This window comes from Anopheles stephensi, chromosome 2 (genome assembly GCF_013141755.1).
Source record: "Anopheles stephensi strain Indian chromosome 2, UCI_ANSTEP_V1.0, whole genome shotgun sequence".
In the NCBI taxonomy this organism is placed as follows: domain Eukaryota; kingdom Metazoa; phylum Arthropoda; class Insecta; order Diptera; family Culicidae; genus Anopheles; species Anopheles stephensi.
In genome coordinates, this window is record NC_050202.1 from 49,653,591 (window position 1) to 49,671,345 (window position 17,755).

Here is a 17,755-nt window from a genome sequence, read left to right on the forward strand (position 1 = left end):
AGCTTTGTTTTGAATTTGCAATCACGCAATCATTCCTCGCATTTTCCTCGAGTTCAAAGAAATGTGCCACACGGTTCAAGACAAATTGTTAAATTTCTAAAAACACACAGCCATCAACTGAATAACCTGTTTCTGTGCCATGAACTTGAAGGACTTTGCTGTGCCGAACGTTAGTGGAGCTTGGTTTCATCAATTCGTTGCAGTACTGATTTCATGTTTTCTCCTGTTCCAGTGCCCACCGAGTGTTTACTATGTTCCCGATTTCATTACAAAGGAGGAAGAATGTTCCATCATGCAAGCGATCGACAAAACTCCAAAGCCCCGCTGGACACAGCTATCAAATCGACGGTTGATTAATTACGGTGGAGTGCCTCATCCGAAGGGGATGATAGCCGAAGACATACCGGCCTGGTTGACCCGCTACATCGAGCGCGTCAATCAGCTGAATGTGTACGAGGACGGGATCAAGGCTAACCATGTGCTGATTAACGAATATCTGCCGGGACAAGGCATAATGCCCCATCTGGATGGGCCCCTGTTTTATCCTACCATAACAACCATTTCCTGTGGGTCACACGCAGTGCTGGAGTACTATGACCAAACCGAGGACAGTGAGTCCCCTAGCAACGGACCATTAGTTCGCCACCATGTTGCGAACATCGTGCTGGAACCGCGTAGTTTGCTGATAGTAAAGGACGATATGTACCATAAGTACCTTCATGCTATAGCTGAGCTAGAGCAGGATGTGATCGACGATAAGGCAGCGAATCTGTCCATGCTAAACAGTGTTAGTGTAGGGGACGTTTTACAACGGACGAAACGGATATCCTTAACGATTCGGCATGTACCGAAAACAAGCAAAATGAAACTAAAAATATTTTAGGCAATGGAAGTTTGGCTAGACGGACCAAATCCTTGTTATGCTATCGGTTTGAAAAGTGAGAGAGCGAGATGAATATAATAATTTGATCAAAAAAATGTTAAAATGAGGATTTTTTGAAAGCATAAACAAAGGAATGTTGTTCTTTATGAAATTAATCAAATGAAAAAATCAGAAAAATTCCAACTGAAATTGGCTCATTTAAACCAGCTGTCAAATTGATTCAATTTTCCCCTTTTGTCAACTTGACAGCTTCCTCACGATGGTGTAACCTGGTCCATATTGACGTTCGCGAGAAAAAGAGACCACCTCTTTTGTCATCGCTTCTTTCCGTTGCGCCTTCCCTTTCGCAGGCTCGCTTCAGGTAAAGGAAATAGCTTGTAAATTGTATAATAATTTTGGGAAAGTGCATCAAAAGCAGCTTCAAGATTGAACAATCGTTTTTTTTCTATAATTTCAGGCCGCAAACTTATTCGCAAACAGTGAGCAGTGTTTACCGGTAGAAGAGAACGCACGCCTGAAAGTGAGATTGGCTTTAGCGGTAGCGTAGTAGAGGGGATATATAACCTTTTCGCGTAGAAGAAGAAGAAGCACATATTGGATGAATCTGTTGTGCTGTTATCTAAAATTTTGTTAAATGGCATTTTTAGTTCGAAGCAGCATCTGTTCGGTACGGTTTAGTCGCAACTACGCATCAATGTCGAAGAAAGTACGTATCCCGGGTGGTTTTTTTTTTATCGTCCTGTGCAGTGTACCGTCGCGTTGTTTCTAACTTTTTCGTCTTCTTCATCTCTCACCACGATCGTCGGGTTCGGCTGGATCTCACGCGTCGCCTTCCGCGTACGCTCGCCATAACCATCTTTCGGCGATGTGAATCGGCAATTCTGGCACTGCCGACGACGTCATACCTGCCTGGTTTATCGTTGCCACGGTTGCCACCCACAACCTGCGACCGGATTCGACTGTGCGTGTTCTGGTGCTTGGTGCCCTCCCCCATTTGAAGCAGGGTCTGGTTTTGGGTGTTTACTCATCGGACGGCAAGGATGAGGTGAAGTTTACCCCTTACGCCCAGAAGTACAACGAATCAACAGCTGGAAAGTTGCTCGAGCAAATTAACATGTAAGTAAAGGGAAAGTGCGTCCTGGTGGCGCTTTCTTTCTTCTTCACGAAATCCTATCCTATCGTTCTATGCTCCATTTCGCTCACTCTGTCTGTCTGTCCTGTAGGTAGTGTACGCATCGTCATTCTTATCAAATTTATATGCTTTCGTTCGATCTTCACCAGACTCATTCCCATTAGGCAGTTTTTGTTTGTTCTGGTGCAACAATGAACACTGCTGTGACTCAATTCCCAGCCGTGCAATTTATCTCGAAAAACGAAACAGATTTATAGTCCGTTGTGTGCTGCTGCACGTTCAATTGAGTCTCCTGAGTACGGGAAGTGGCCGGAAAGATATATGATCGGTTTAGAGTTTTTGTTTTATTACGTTGCCATAAACCATAGAATCCATTTCTGTGGACGAGTAGTGTTACAAATTTTGCAACTGCTCCAACATTGCGCTACTTAAGGATGCTGTTTGATACCCGGTGCGCTGTGCCATATCTAATCTTGTCCAGCCTGCTTGCTTTGCTTTGGAGCATATGATAAGGAAGAGTCTTTCCGGATCATACATGAGTGTTCAACTTGAACAGGGCATTAGATTGCAGCTACCTGCGCTTCAATCGTCATGGTAACTGACGACGGTTAGCAACACTTGCTTGTCTTATTCATCCACGGATATACTCCATTGTGGGATTAGCAGCCAGCAAACATTCAGAACACAGCGACAGACCATTTAAACACACCATTTCGGAAGTGAAATCGTTTGTCGCGAATTTGATAAAGAGCAAACTCGTTGTCGTTGCATATCGATCCGCAAAAACCGTGGCTATATGCCGGGCCGGGGTCAAACCTAAAAATAGTCTGCTCTGTAACCCCCACCCCCCACATTGTCACACAACGCCGCACTCCATCCGTGATTCCGTTTGTGGTGTTCGTTCGTTATCATCATATGCACCGTATCGTCGCCGTATTTGCAACACACTGACGAAAGCGCCGTGTGCTCACTCTGCTGCTGCTGCATTCACACGGACTGACTGCTCTGTTCGTCGGTACCAACATCAGCCAACAGCAGCTGGTAATGTGTGTGTGTTAGTAACGGCTGTACTAAAAGCAACGCTCTCTACCTTGATTGTCCGTTGTCCTTATGGTCCTTATGGTCGCTCTTGCTAATATCGAAAAGCCCGTTGGCAATTTTCCGAAGAAGCTTTCAACCACCATTCAATCCGGTTGCCGCTTCCCGGATGCCCTGCGTTTCGCTTGCCGGTAACGATAGCCTGCTAGCTTTTGGGGGAAAAGTCACAGTTGAAGGACAGTTCGTGACTTGCTTGCGGGAAATTCGCAAAGAGTGACGAGAACAACAAAGTGCCTTTTTTCAATTTCAAACCGAGGACAGCAGCAGGGACAGCTTGCCTTTTTGTATGGACATAGAGCAACCCGGTGTACCCGGTGTACTCTTCACACACTCTGGCACAGCGTTTAAAGCAGCAGTCACAGACCTACATTGCTCTCTATGCTTCAGGGGGAAAAAATATTATGTTGTTGCATTATTAAGCCCCCGGTGGTGGTACACATACATTATAAAGCACAATAAATACCACATCCATTCCACCACCATTGGGCTGCAGGTTCGCACCAATATCCGCGTACGAATCGATTTTATATCTGCATATAAAAACCCTTCAAAAACCGGCTCCCGATGCAGCAGAACAGATCATGGTGTGTGTCGCATGTGCAACGGTTTCTCTTGAGAGCGATTTTTGGAAACAATTCAAACCATTTCGCATGGATTTCGGAGTTTGGAGGTCGACAAACATATGCTTTTACCGGTGGATAAAGGGGATTTATTGTAAATTCATGTATTATCTACTTGACCTCTTTTCGCACTTGCACTCCTAGAGAGAAACACGTTGATGCCTTGCCGGATTGCACCGGGTTGGCATATTGGGTTGTTTGTGGCTTATGGTTTAAGCAATAGAAGCCGCAAAGGATCATCAGATCCGTGTGCCAGGGACGAGGGTAGATCATCAACCTACCAATTGCCATTTACTTTTTTTGGCATGCGAATCTTGCGATTGCACCTGGTTGCCATCATTTATTCTATCAGGATACCGGGATTCTTGAACCTGGTTCCGTTCCGTTTCTATCATGCCTGTTTAAATGTCTTGAATGTGTTTCTTTCCTGTCCTCTCTATTCCTACATCTCTAACGCTTTTCCACTCATCCATTACCTCTATCTTGATCGTATGATAATGAATATCAACTATGACTCCCGGGCTTTATACAAAAATCCGACCGACCGACCGAAGAAGCTTATCTCAAAGCCGTTGCCGTTCTGCCAATGGCCCAATTGAAGATGAATTTTAATAAGTTTAATAACTCTTAGCACTTGTCGTTATTTTCAGCTGAAAGTTGGAATGCAATCGCTGCAATTATTGTCCTTTTTCCATCGTTTAGAATAAGTTTCGAAGTATGATCTGAAATATTTATCTGCTTTTATGATATCTGGCAAATGAAGCATTGCCATTGAGATGAACTTCAAATGTTCTTCAAGCAGTTTACTGTAGTTTTGTTTTAATATTTAGTGCGAAAGCAGTCCCTAACACTTTCTTGCATCAAATCCAGCAGCCTCATCGTGCCGGCTCTTCTTTTCCTAACATGGCATGGTCTCTCCTTTCCTATTTCTGGCTTACTAGACTTAATGATACCACACAGTTGGATAGTTAGTCTCCCCTCACTACGGGGGAACGGTCCTGATCGGATTTGAACCCCGGTCTGGTGGCTGTATGAAGAGAAACGGCGTTGTCGCCTCTATCACCACCTTCCGTAGATCGCTGCATCACGAATTTGCTTCCATGTTTTTTTTCGCTTCGGTAACGGTATTTTTACGATAAATGCTACCATCTTAGAAAGTCGTACGTATAAAAATAGAATCTTAAAAAAGTCATTTTTTTAGTGAAATTTTAAGAATTTCGCCTTCTTCGCGATAGGAAAGAGTTCAAATATTTGCAGCTGTAGTCCAAATCCATCGGAAGATCTAAAGATAAAAACTGTTTTAATAGACTTTTAAGCTGTACGGAATGCCGGGAAATCTCAATCATACACTTCAAGATTTAAGCAACGTTTTAAAACCTACTTATTGAAAAATTGCTCAAGCCGAATTGATGTACATCTAATCTACTTTATTTATTTACGTTCAACGTCCAACACACATCCATTCCAATTCCAAAATTGAAGCCTCGACCTTTCGTTGTCACATTTATCCGATGCGTCCGCCCATCGATCGATCAAGGCAGGGTTAATCCTTACAACTGAGCCCTTAACAGTGAGATCAACGGTAACGTAAATACAGCGAAAATATGTGATTCTCTATTTGAGCCTTGCACTGTGCTATCTGTTTCTATCATCTGTACACCAACAAAACTAAAACGCTCCTTTTCCCTCTTTCTTCTGCTACTAATGTAGTTTCTCTGTACCAAGCAAGATCGCATTTGAAGGTGGGGGATCTTTCAGCGCCAACGCCTTTCTACGCCAGCTGTGGGAACTGGACGTTCATACAGTGCGTGAGCCAGTTCGTGATTTTCGTGCTGTAGTAGAATCACTCGAGATATATCACCCATCTCTTGCCACGCGTCGCTGTAACCATCTTCCTCCGCCCCCTTTAGAAGAACTAGATTCGGATGACTACCGCCCCCCCCCCCCCCCCCCCCCCTTAGTATATTCCTTCACGAAACCAGAAATCAGATGTGTGCAGAAGCAAATAGCTCAAAAGTCCTTATTTTCGCCTTGTGTTTTCGTTTCAGATCCACTGTTATGTTCTAAGCCCCCCTTACACCTGAGTGTGGTGTACTCCGTTTTGAAACTGAATGCGGCCAGTAGAGCCAATATTAGTAGAAGCAAACCTGCTACGAGCTTGTAGATTCGTAGGACAACTACTTGTGAAGTGTGTGTGTGTGTTTGTGTGTCTGTAAAAGTATAATAAGATAGGTTACATCGCCAAGTGTCCGGTGTGAACTGTGAATGAGGATGGTGTGTAGGGCAAGTTCGTTTAAAAACCCATCCCGAATCGCATCGTTTAGTTGACGAGCTGCTGACTTTCAAGCATAATATAGTGTCGTAAAACGTGGGGGATTTAAGGGCATATTTAGTTGTGTGGTGTTCGGTTGCCCGGTTTATCTGTGACCTAAAATCGCTGTTTGATTGTTTTGATCATAATATATCGCAAAGTGTTGGTGTCGTGGGGTGTGTAGCCACTACCTCAGTAGCAAAAAGCCCGGCGATTGACCGGTAAGAAACATGTCCTCAGGAACGGCGGGAGGTGGCGCAGGAAGTGGCGGAGGAGGAGGTGGAGCCGGCCTGGCTGGCAATAGTAGTAGTAGCGGCGGTAGTAGCAGCACCAGCGGCAGCAAGAAGCGGCTCGCCACGCTGAACGGCATCCCGGCGAGCGTCGACGACAAGACGAACGACTTTCTCTGCCCCATCTGCTTCGATATCATCAACGAGGCGTACATCACGCGATGCGGCCACACGTTCTGCCACCAGTGCATCGCGCGATCGATCGACGTCGCGAAAAAGTGCCCCAAGTGCAACTATCCGCTCGCGTCCCACGAGCACATTGTGCCGAACTTTCTGCTAAACGAGCTCATCACCAAGCACCGGTTGAAGGCGGGAATTTGCGGTGGTGGTGGTGGTGGTGGTGGTCTCCTGCATCGGCACAAATCCCTGCCCGGTGAAAACTCACCCCAGTTGCATGCGGGCGGTGTGGGTGGTGGTGGTGGTGACGCGATGCCCGGCGGTGAAGGCGACACATTGAAGCACTTTCTGGCGACGGAATCGAAAAAGCTCTCCCTGTCGGACGTGAACGTGATGCTGGAGATACTGACGCAGCGCAAAACGCTGCTGGAAGCGGAATCGTGTGCCGCGCAAAACCGACTGCTGCACGAATTCTTGAAACATCTGCTGAAGCAGAAGGAACAGCAGCAGCAGCACATCGCGAACGAGATCGCACTGATCCGGAACGATCTGCTCGACGTGGAGAAGGTGCTGAAGGACGTGCAGAGCAGCTGCCCGACGGTGGCGGAGGTAGAGCAGAGCGTCCGGGACGAACAAGACGAGAATGTGGTCGCGATCAAGCGGCAGATCATACAGATCATAGACACGATCGATAATATTACGGTGCCGTCGAATCGATCGCTGATCGACGAAACGTGCTCGAACGCGAGCGAATCGTACGAAGGGTTCAATCTGCACGGCGCACACCGTGGCCAGGGATCGCTGGCGGGTTCGCTATCGTCCACGCCGTCCTCGTTTTTGGCCCGAAAGCAACGGATGTACCAACACTTTGACGACTTTGTGCAGTGCTACTTTGCGGCTCGGTCCGAAGATCTGTACTTCGGGAAGGATCGTTCGTGCAGCTCCGATTCGCTCGGGGTTGGCGAACGATCCACCTCGAGCGGTGCTAGCATCGGTACGGGCACGGGTCTCGGCGGTGGCCTGGGCGGCAGTTTAAGCAGCGACCGGTTAATGGGTGCCGCCACCGCCTCGAACGCTTCCAGCCAGTCTAATCTCGACAATAATACGCGGTCCAGCGGACGCTCGTCGCTGGACACATTCCGGGAGAGTTTGAGCAAATTCTCCAAGTACAGTGCGCTGCGGCCGCTGGCCACGCTCAACTACTCGAACGATTCGAACTTCGTCTCGACGATCGTGTCGAGCATCGAGTTCGACAAGGACAGTGAGTACTTTGCGATCGCGGGCGTCACGAAGCGGATCAAAATCTTCGATTACTACACCGCCATCCGGGACGCGGCCGTGGACATCAACTATCCGATCAACGAGATGACGTGCAACAGCAAAATTTCCTGCGTCATCTGGAACAGCTACTTCAAGCAGGTGCTGGCGTCGAGCGATTACGAAGGCATCGTTACGATCTGGGACGTGCAGACGCGCACGCGCACGAAAACGTTCGAGGAGCACGATAAGCGGTGCTGGTGCGTGGACTTTAACGAGGTCGACACGCGGCTGCTTGCGTCCGGGTCGGACGATGCGCGGGTGAAGCTGTGGTCGCTGAACGTGGACCATTCGGTGGCCACGATCGAGGCCCGGGCGAACGTGTGCTGCGTGAAGTTCAATCCGAAAAGCTCGTGCCATTTGGCGTTCGGGACGGCGGACCACTGCGTCAACTATTACGATCTGCGCAATCTGAAGCAACCGCTGTGCCTGTTCAAGGGACACCGGAAGGCGGTATCGTACGTCAAGTTTCTCAACACGGACGAGATCGTGTCGGCCAGCACGGACGGGCAGCTGAAGCTGTGGAACATCAACTCGCCCCCGTTCTGTCTGCGCTCCTTTACCGGCCATATTAACGAGAAGAACTTTGCCGGGCTCGCGACGAACAATGATTATTTGGCGTGCGGCAGTGAGGACAACTCGCTGTGCGTGTACTACAAAGGCCTTTCCAAGCAGCTGTTTAACCTGAAGTTTTCGAGCACCGGTGGCAGCACGGGTGGAGGTGGTGGGGGTGGTAGTGGTGGCGCTGGAACGGGAAGTGCCGCCGGTACCGGAAGTGGTAGCAATAGTAGCTCGCGCACGAGCGGCCTCCAGTCGACCGATATGGAGCGCAGCAACTCGGAAGGGAACGAGTTTGTGTCGGCGGTTTGTTGGCGCAAGCAGAGCAACATCATCATTGCGGGAAACAGTGAGGGTGTAATTAAGATTCTGGAAATAGTGTAGAAAGGGTCCGGCAGGTTCAACGGGGCGTGGTAAGGATAACGCTGCACAATAAACGATGGTACGAGCAGGCGCTGTGCAGAAAGGGGCGGAAAGTGCCGTTATTTAGTGAGTACTTTTGCAACCACCCCAAAAGCAGGGAGGGTGGATTGTAGTTTTGTAGGTAGGGCAAAGGGACACGGCTGGAATAATGCACACCATGCCAGTAGTGTGTGTGCGTGTGTGTGTAGGGAGAATTTTTCTAAGGAGAAGAACAGCCAAGCTAACAAGCCCTTATATTTCAAATCGTGGTTTTATCTTCCAATGCGCCAGCATCCCAGTTTTGGAGGTATAAGCATATAGTTGTTAGAAACGATGATGCATATTGCATCGGATGTATGTAAATTCGTTTATTATACGTCAACAAGCGAGCGTCAGAGGGACGCGATTCCTTTGAAGTTGATTTAGTTGACAGTAAAAACAAAAATCGAGTTCGTGTTCTTTACTAATAGAATTGTTTTAAACCCTAGACGGATACATTTGCTGACTTGTGCAGATTTGTCGATAGTGTTGTTTCGCTATGAATTTTAATAATTCTCAACCAACTTATCATTCGTTGTGCAAACAGGCAAACTACTTCACTACAGAGGGAAACAAGGTATAGAAACCAATCACGAAAAGCAATATTATCAACGTTTTTGGGTGTACTTACTTTAATAAGGATCGGTTCAGACAGAATTGCTCTAGGTTGTTTCACCTATCCTCAAGATGACTCCCGAACCTAGAACACTTAGTCGTAGTCGTCCAAAATGTACTGCCACTTGCGTGTTTCGGATCCTGTCGTAGGAATATGGGTTTGATCTTCATATATTTTCCAAGCTCAAAACAGTTAGTTTGAAACTACAGCAAGTTTCACCTTCCCGCGAACATCAAACAATCTATGCTTTGGATAGCGGGTAGTTGAGGTCTCGTACGAGTGATGTGCAAACTGAGCCAGAATAAGTGAATGAGTTAAATCTTAGCAATGAGCTGAGATGATTTAAATCACCTTCTTCTTCTTCTTCCTTGGCACTACAACCTCGAGAAGTCGCGCGGCCTGCCATTTCTGGCTTTCTGTGACTTGATTTTACTGACTGTCGCCTCACTCAATGCGATTTAACTCACTCACTGCGTTTTTACATCCCTACCTGCGACTTAGCTCACTCGTGAGTTTAACATCGCAATACATTACATTTTATCTCATACACAAATTTGATTGACTAAAATCATCTTGCCGATGTGTTTTAATTTATCTAAGCGATATTTACATCAAGAGTGAGTTAAAACGAAGCAAGTGAGTTGAATCGTAATGAGTGAGTACGGAGCGTTCAAGCACCAATGAGTTATTTAGCTCATGAGTAAATTAAAAACACTGTGAACGATTGATCAGTCGGTTCGGAGGGCTAAATCATTTAGCTCAAGATTAAACTGTTAAACAGGGAGTATAAGATTCAGCTCACTCTTCTAACTAATTCACGTTACTGAGTGGCTAGGCTCCATCACTAGTCTCGTTCTTCCTTAACACGCTCTTTAAGTTAAGTACACTTCGCAAAAGGTCCTACTTGGCAAGATTTTTTACCATGCACCTTAGCCGCAATAAACATTGGTTGGACCCATCCCGTAGGTCTTTTCGTTTCGATCCACCGTAGTCAGCAAAGGGACATCGCAACAAGCTTTAGGATCACCCTGGGTGTATTCTGTCATTTTAAGCATTATAGTTTGAGAACATTGCAATATAAGGAGTCGTCACAAAAAAATCGTTCGGGCCACTGACGCAGGTTGATCCAATACTATACTAAACTGTACTGTAGAGAGATGCCAACAATTGCTTTTACGTTAGGGAAACAGACTGCAATAAGGGCTAGTGTCTGGAAGAAGAGAAGGACATTCGAACACATTCTCCATAAAGATATATTTAAAGCTGCAAAAGCAAGCAGGATAGAGAGAGAGAGAGAGAAGGGAGAGACAAAGAGACCCGCTATTTTTGTGAAAGGGGAAAGATAAAATAAGGACCATGTGGCTTTCGAAACCGGTGATCAAGTCAAAAGGGAGGGAAACGTTAGAATTAATTGCTTAACATTTATCTACCCACAACACTTTAGTTACTGGCAAAGGACGTGCTGTAAAGGTGTGCTGCTACCAATACTACTTCGTTGCGAACCCTTTTCTTCGTCCACGCTCGTATTTGATTATTTCTTATTGCAAAGTTGGAAATGAACGTGTGTTTCCTTCCTTAACGACACAAACAAAATAAAGAATCCGTTCAAATCTCTTTCGTACTTGATGTCGTTCGGTTTTTATGCTTTCTCCAACTACCATTTCGTTCCTGGCGGGAGTTCCCTGGAGATGTGCCTTGCATTACTATAATCGATCGTGTGCACCTGCTCCTCTTCCAAACCCAGCTGTGGTCCGGTGAAGGCGGGACAGACGCGCATTTTCTGGGAGCTCGGTAAGTTTCCGGCCGTGGCGGTGACCGGCCTGGGCGACGCATCGAAATGGGACGAGCTGGACGAGATCGATGGTGCGAAGGAGAACGTGCGCATAGCGGCGGCGGCCGGCGTCCGGGCACTGTCGGCGAACAAGATCGCGGACATCGTGGTGGAGGACATGGAGGCGCATGCTCAGCAGGCGGCCGAAGGTGCAACGCTGGCCAACTACAAGTTTCAGGCGTTCAAGAGCAAGGATAAGCAAACGCCCTTGCCAACAGTAATGTTTGCGGAGGACGCGAGCGGGAAGGCCGACTGGGAGCGGGGTGTGATCATTGCTGAGGCGCAGAATTTCGCTCGTGTGTGAGTATACCGGGGCTGGGTGGGATTGATGTGTTTTCAATACATTTTCCAACCCGCGCTCCTCGTTCGTGTTCATTCAGATTGATGGAAACACCGGCCAATCACATGACGCCCAGTATATTTGCCGACACCGTGAAGCAGCGGCTGGGCGCGGCAAACGTTGAGGTGGTGGTGCACGACGAAGCGTGGGCTAGGGAGAAAGGGATGGGCTCGTTCCTGTCGGTCACGAACGGTTCGACGGAACCGGCCCGCTTTCTGGAGCTGACGTACCGCGGTTCTACCGACGAGCAGTGTGTAGCGCTCGTTGGCAAGGGAATTACGTTCGATTCCGGCGGCATCAGCCTGAAGCCGTCGGCCAACATGGATCAGATGCGGGCCGATATGGGTGGTGCGGCCAACGTGGTGTCTACGATACTGGCCCTGGCACAGCTGAAGGCCCCGGTGCACGTGAAGGGGTTCGTTCCACTGTGCGAAAACATGCCCAGCGGCACGGCAACCAAGCCGGGCGATGTGGTGTACGCAATGAACGGCAAGAGCATCTGCGTCGACAATACGGATGCCGAGGGTCGGCTCATCCTGGCCGATGCGCTATGTTACGCATCGACGTAAGTTGTTGCATCACGCTAGTTCCTTCTTGGGATCTTTTTTGTTAGCAAAATCAATTGCCTTTTCTGTTCGTTTGTAGGTTCAAGCCAAAGTTCATCCTCGATATCGCAACGCTTACCGGTGCGATTAAGGTGGCGCTCGGGGACTGCGTTTCCGGCGTGTTCTCGAGCAACAACAAGCTGTGGGAAGCGATTCACGAGGCGGGCTCGCAGACGGGCGACCGTGTGTGGCGCATGCCGCTGTTCAAGCACTACAGCGACCAGATGTGCGACCACAACGGGTACGATCTGAACAATCTGGGCAAGGGCAAGGGTGGCGGTTCCTGTACCGCCGCTGCCTTCTTGCGCGAGTTCGTACCGAAGGATACGCCGTGGCTGCACGTGGACATTGCCGGTGTGATGGGCGATTGCAGCGATCAGAGCTATACCGGGTCGAAGGGAATGTCGGGCCGTCCGATGCGTACGCTGGTAGAGTTCGTTACCAAGGTCGGAAGTGCCTAAATGAGAGGGGCGGGGAATATTGGGCTAGCACATACACAACGTCAGTGTACGAAAGGTAGCATTTGGCGAATGCTTTAATCCAGTATATGCATTTGCGCGCAATTATGTTGCTCTCCCGTGTTCGGTCAATCAGTTAGATTCGTTTTGCCATCGATAACAGTACTAGCATCACTTTATAAAGCATTAATACATTATTTAGTGGAAGAAAGGAAGTTGTTTTTTATTTTGAGTGCTATTCACGGTTGGCATCGCTTTGTTTGTTAAGCATGTGGAAAAGGAAAGTTGTTGGTAAATAAATAGTCAAACCGTAACATTTTACCGTATTCGGAAGTGTTTCTTGGATGACATAGGTATAATTGTATGAAATTCGGAAAAAAACTCCAAGAAGACCAGAATGTCCAGCGCTAGACCCGCCAGAACGTGGGGAAATACACACGACTGAGAAGGTAGCAGAGCCGACTATTCCAGGAAGTGCAGCTTCAAGAAGTCGGATGACCAGCTGATAGAGCAGCTATCTCAGTCGGGGGAAATTGGCAAGTTTTACAGGATGCTGAATGCGGCACGAAGCGGTTTTACTCCCATGATCGCCATGTGCCGCAACGCGGAGGGAGATATTCTGTCGGACGAGAGAGCGGAGATTGACAGGAGGAAGTGCTACTTCAACGACACCTGAACGGAGCCGATGCAGGGAACAGTGGACCAGACGCAGAAAGCAGAAGAGAGCAGCACTACAATACATCAGACAGCTGAAATCCCATCGGCTGATGATTGCTAGGATATGAGACCAGGAAGAACTACCGGACGAAAGGAAGCTGGGTATCATTCACCCAGTGTGACTCCAGTCCAGCGACTGACTGGACTGTGCTAACTTCCGAGCCATCACATTCCTGAATGCTGCCTACTAGCTGCCTCCTATCCCGCATATTTTTATCTAGACTTGCGCCACGCCACGCTACAGATTTCGTCGAAAGCTACCAAGCTGGATTTGTTGGAGGGAAATGTACCATTGACCAAATCTTCACTCCAGGGTAGATCCTCCAGAAGCGCCGGGAGCACCAGATCCCCATGCACCACCTGTTCATCGACTTCAAGCAGCCTACTATACCATAGATCGGACCGAGCTATGGAACAGCATGCGGCAGTACGGTATCCCTGAGAAGCGGACACGGGAAGCTGGCTTCGCGGATGAAATCGACATCATCGGACGGACATTTGAGGCGGTGTGCGAGGTCGATATGATTAGTCGCATTGAGGATCAATGAGAAGACAAAGTACCTGCTTGCCGGATGCTCTGACCATGATGAAGGGCGATGATTTTGAGGTAGTAAAGGAGTTTTGCTACCTTTGCACGATCGTAACTTCGAACGACAACGTAAGCAGCGAAATCTGAAGGCGCATTGTTCAGAGAAATCGTGCCTACTACGAGCTCCACAAACTCCTGAGATCCATACACACGGCCGCCATATAGTTATAGAAACGACACGGTGGGAGTACTTTTTACAAAAAGCTTACTTTATTCCCTGATCTCTAAATCGTAACTAACTAACATCGGCTGGAATATGTTTCAAAATGACCCGCTTTGGCGTTAAGCTGACCTGGCTGGTTCGCTGGTAGCGGCTGTCGTGGAGCGGAAGCGCGTGTCCACGTGTCGGGTCCGGTTGCCAGCTCGCTGTTGACATGCGCGTCGGAAAGTGCGCGCGTGGCGACTTGACGGTGTCTTATTATGCGTAACTCCTCCGGGGGGTGAAAAAGCGTGCCCTCACGCGTTCGAACTTCCCACGGTATCATCTGCACTACGATGGCTACGGGACTCATTCCGAATGCGGTGTTTCCTTTTTCCGACTTGGGATAAAATAGCAGAGACGAGGTGACTGAAATAGACATAGGCAATAATGATCATGGTTATAGATACGGCAGTGGAAATTCCAATTCCACTTAACAGGCTCCAATTCCAAGTAACGTTTTTGTACTGTTCCAAGTAGATGTGTTCGATGTGTTTGCGATTTGTCAATGTTCTATTGTCTAGGGACGCCAAAGGTGTTTCTACAACTTTCCGATGGATTGCGATGTTGAACGTTGTTCCAGATACTGAAGGATTTTTTACATGAATTTCCTTTGATGTAAATTTCTTATCTTGGAATTGTATTGTACAATTTGAAAACGTGAGTAAGAAATTTCCTGTCAGTATCCTATCATTAGGGCCGCAATCGGATTTGATGAGCTGTCTGTCTGCGTTCTCAATCAACAGGAGATTATCTGCTATTAGCATGGACGTGTTTGCGTATTGCGGAGTTACTATACAATTACTTTCTCTCCCCATTACCATAGGATAAATGCATTCGTCTTTAAATTCCAAAGCATAGGCGTATTTTTGCACGTATTCTTCTGGTTTTGTTGTTGTGTATAGTTTCTGTTTGTATTGCAGAAGGTTCCTCGGATATCGTTTAATTGTGGAATTATTGTGATTGAGCGCAAAGATTTCAATTATTTTTGATTCATCCTTTTGTAACTCAGGGACCTTAAGGATGAACAACAGCTTCTCACGATTAACTGCGATTTTAGGTGTAACGTAAGTAATGGCTTCGTCGGGAACATCTGTCTTAACTCCTTGATCTGCTAAAAGTTGTATTACTATGGCGATTTCTTGAGGAGACAATAGTTTGATGCTTGTTATTGACATTTTAGACAACGATATCGCTTCTAGTATATTGTCTAGTATATTGTTGATCGTATCTATATTGATCAATGCCATCAACATGTCAAATTCATTCAGAACGATGTCGTTTTTCCGTACTATGAGTTGCTCCATCTCGCTTGTAAGTGCTTTAATTTTGTTTCCGAGTTGTTCGTTGACGAGAAATTGCATGTTGTTGCTTTCAATGAGTTCGTTCATTGTACTATTAATAATCTGCAGGTCATGAGCATCTGGGCTTCCTCCGATCCATTTCCAAGCCGACCCTATAGCTTCTATGCTCCTAGTTAAACGTTTCCTTGGTTTTATGTGAATTAAACTTGAATGCAAATTACTGATTTTATGTTTCGCGATTATGGATAGGGAACTATTGGTTGGTCTGTAAACAACTTGAGTTAACTGATTTATAGTATTTTCGATGTCTGTTAAGTTGATTTCATGAACTACGTTAATGTTACCTATTTGCATTTTACATGGATGTTTTTCTAGTATGAGAATTGGTTGATCTATTAAATTTGTTATTTTTAGTTCTTGTGCATTTGTATTACATAGCATCAAAATGAAAATCAACCCTAATAATTTCATTTTCTCTACCCCTAATAATTTCATTTTCTCTACCTTTTTTTTTCGTTGTAATGGTTATGTTTCACGATATTAAACTGATTTGTTTTCATAAAAATAAGACTCCTTATCGTCCGGACTATTGCCTTCTTCGGAAGAATGCTGAAAGAGAAAAAAGATAGTTATGGTACTGGTATGCCTTCAGTGTTAGGTCCCAATCCTTATTTTGTTCCTGTAAAGATAAAGTAATATTAGTTTCATGTATAATTAATGTCTTATGCGTCGAATTTTATTTTTGCTACGTTTTACTTTTCTCGGTGCAATTTTGATAGTTTTGTCTTGATTTTGCAAACATTTTGCTTTTGAAAAGCGTGGGTCTATTTTTTTTCTTGTATTTTTCTTAATATACACATCCTCTCCTTCATTTACAACAGGAGGATTTTCTTTTGTTTCGTTATTTTTTTCCATTCTTTTAGCAGCTTCTTGAAGCCTTTTTGTGACTTCTTGAAAAATTTTGTTCGCATTTTCAGTCATTTCTGCAGGATTCGTCGTATAACCTGGGTTGAAAATGATTTCGTTTGGAGTGAAAGTAGTGACTGTATGCACTGTATCATTGTATAAAGAGTTCACTATTTGCACTATCTCTGACGATGGACTGTCGTTAAATTTATGTTTGTTTGTATTAAAAAGTTCTATTATAGTACTGTGAGTTTTTTCTATTTGACCATTCGACTCTGACGACGAGGCGAATTCGATGACGGTACCAAAGTTAGATAGAAATTCTTGAAATTGAATGCTAGTGAAAGCGGCTTCATGGTCGCAAATAATTTTTCTGGGTGGTCTGAAAGTTCTGCAATACTGTGAAAGGGCATTGCGAATATCCGTCATGTTTCTGGATTTGATTTCTATAAGCTGAAGGTGCTTTGAGAATGCACAAATTAAAGAAAGATAATAATGTTTATCAATTCCAAAAATATCCATGTGGACTCTATGAAACGGACCGTTTTCTACTGGGCGTGAGGAAATTTTTATATTATATGGTTTTCGCTCGTATTTATGTTGAGTACAAATTGTACATGAATTAATTAGCTGTTTGATTCTTTTAATCATGTTTGGGAAAAAGTAAGAGCGTTTAAGTTGTCTTTCAACTTCTGTCATACCTCTATGTGCTCTTTCGTGCTCTTTTCGTATAATAATGTCTTGCCTTGTCTCTGATGTCACGTCTTCAACCATATTTTGCGTAATAACGAAATGGCAGTTCGAATTGCAGAAGCTTTTTCTGTATGAATGTTGGATTACATTTAGTAAACATTCAGGGGCTAGCAAAGCATTCTGTTTTCCATTTGAATGCTCTTTCAAAAAATTTGTAATTTTGCTAGTATTAAACGATGTTGAACAAATAGTGGTCCTCGTGTAACCTGGGAAAATTTGCTCTTTGACAACGGATTCTGAATTTGTAATTTTGAAAATAATTTGATTTCTGTAAGTATTGATGGCTCTTTCTGTTAAATGTAAATAATAATCATCGGATGTTCTGGCTGAATGTATTGTGTCAGCAGAACTGGAATTATTTTCCAGCGATACTTCATCTATCGTAACGCTATTTTCTATTTCGTTAGCGTTTATTTCGACTTTTCTACTGAGCGCATCAGCCACTACGTTGGTCTTTCCTGTTTTATATACAACGTCGTAATCATAATTTTCCAAATCTAAACGCCATCGAAGCAATTTAGCATTCTTGTTTGAATTTTTTATGAAAACTAGGGGCTTATGGTCAGTAACTAAAGTGAATTTGTTACCATAAAGGTAGGGTTTGAATTTGTTTACTGCCCACATGATGGCTAAAGCCTCTTTTTCTGTTGTGGAATAGTTCAACTCGGTC

General features: G+C 45.7%; 3 protein-coding genes across 4 annotated transcripts; all 3 read left to right on the plus strand.

Moving 5' to 3' along the window:
• The first annotated feature begins 3 nt into the window (after window positions 1–3).
• On the plus strand, window positions 4–986 carry LOC118502524 (alpha-ketoglutarate-dependent dioxygenase alkB homolog 6-like). The gene is made up of 2 exons (XM_036034788.1): window positions 4–169; window positions 233–986. The coding sequence occupies exons 1-2, from the start codon at window positions 140–142 to the stop codon at window positions 881–883; spliced, it is 681 nt and encodes a 226-aa protein (XP_035890681.1). The 5' UTR covers window positions 4–139; the 3' UTR covers window positions 884–986.
• A 119-nt stretch (window positions 987–1,105) lies between these two features.
• Window positions 1,106–11,004, plus strand: LOC118502523 (E3 ubiquitin-protein ligase COP1-like). Of its 2 annotated transcripts, none has more exons than XM_036034786.1 (4): window positions 1,106–1,244; window positions 1,341–1,589; window positions 1,884–1,999; window positions 5,782–11,004. In XM_036034786.1, exon 4 carries the CDS (start codon window positions 6,275–6,277, stop codon window positions 8,708–8,710), a length of 2,436 nt encoding a protein of 811 aa, XP_035890679.1. In that variant the 5' UTR covers window positions 1,106–1,244; window positions 1,341–1,589; window positions 1,884–1,999; window positions 5,782–6,274; the 3' UTR covers window positions 8,711–11,004. The 2 variants fall into 2 exon arrangements, with proteins under 2 accessions (XP_035890679.1, XP_035890680.1); XM_036034787.1 differs by having other exon boundaries at window positions 1,887–1,999.
• On the plus strand, window positions 8,766–12,620 carry LOC118502407 (cytosol aminopeptidase-like). The gene is made up of 4 exons (XM_036034630.1): window positions 8,766–8,815; window positions 11,128–11,514; window positions 11,595–12,119; window positions 12,200–12,620. Exons 1-4 carry the CDS (start codon window positions 8,766–8,768, stop codon window positions 12,618–12,620), a joined length of 1,383 nt encoding a protein of 460 aa, XP_035890523.1.
• The last annotated feature ends 5,135 nt before the right edge of the window (window positions 12,621–17,755 follow it).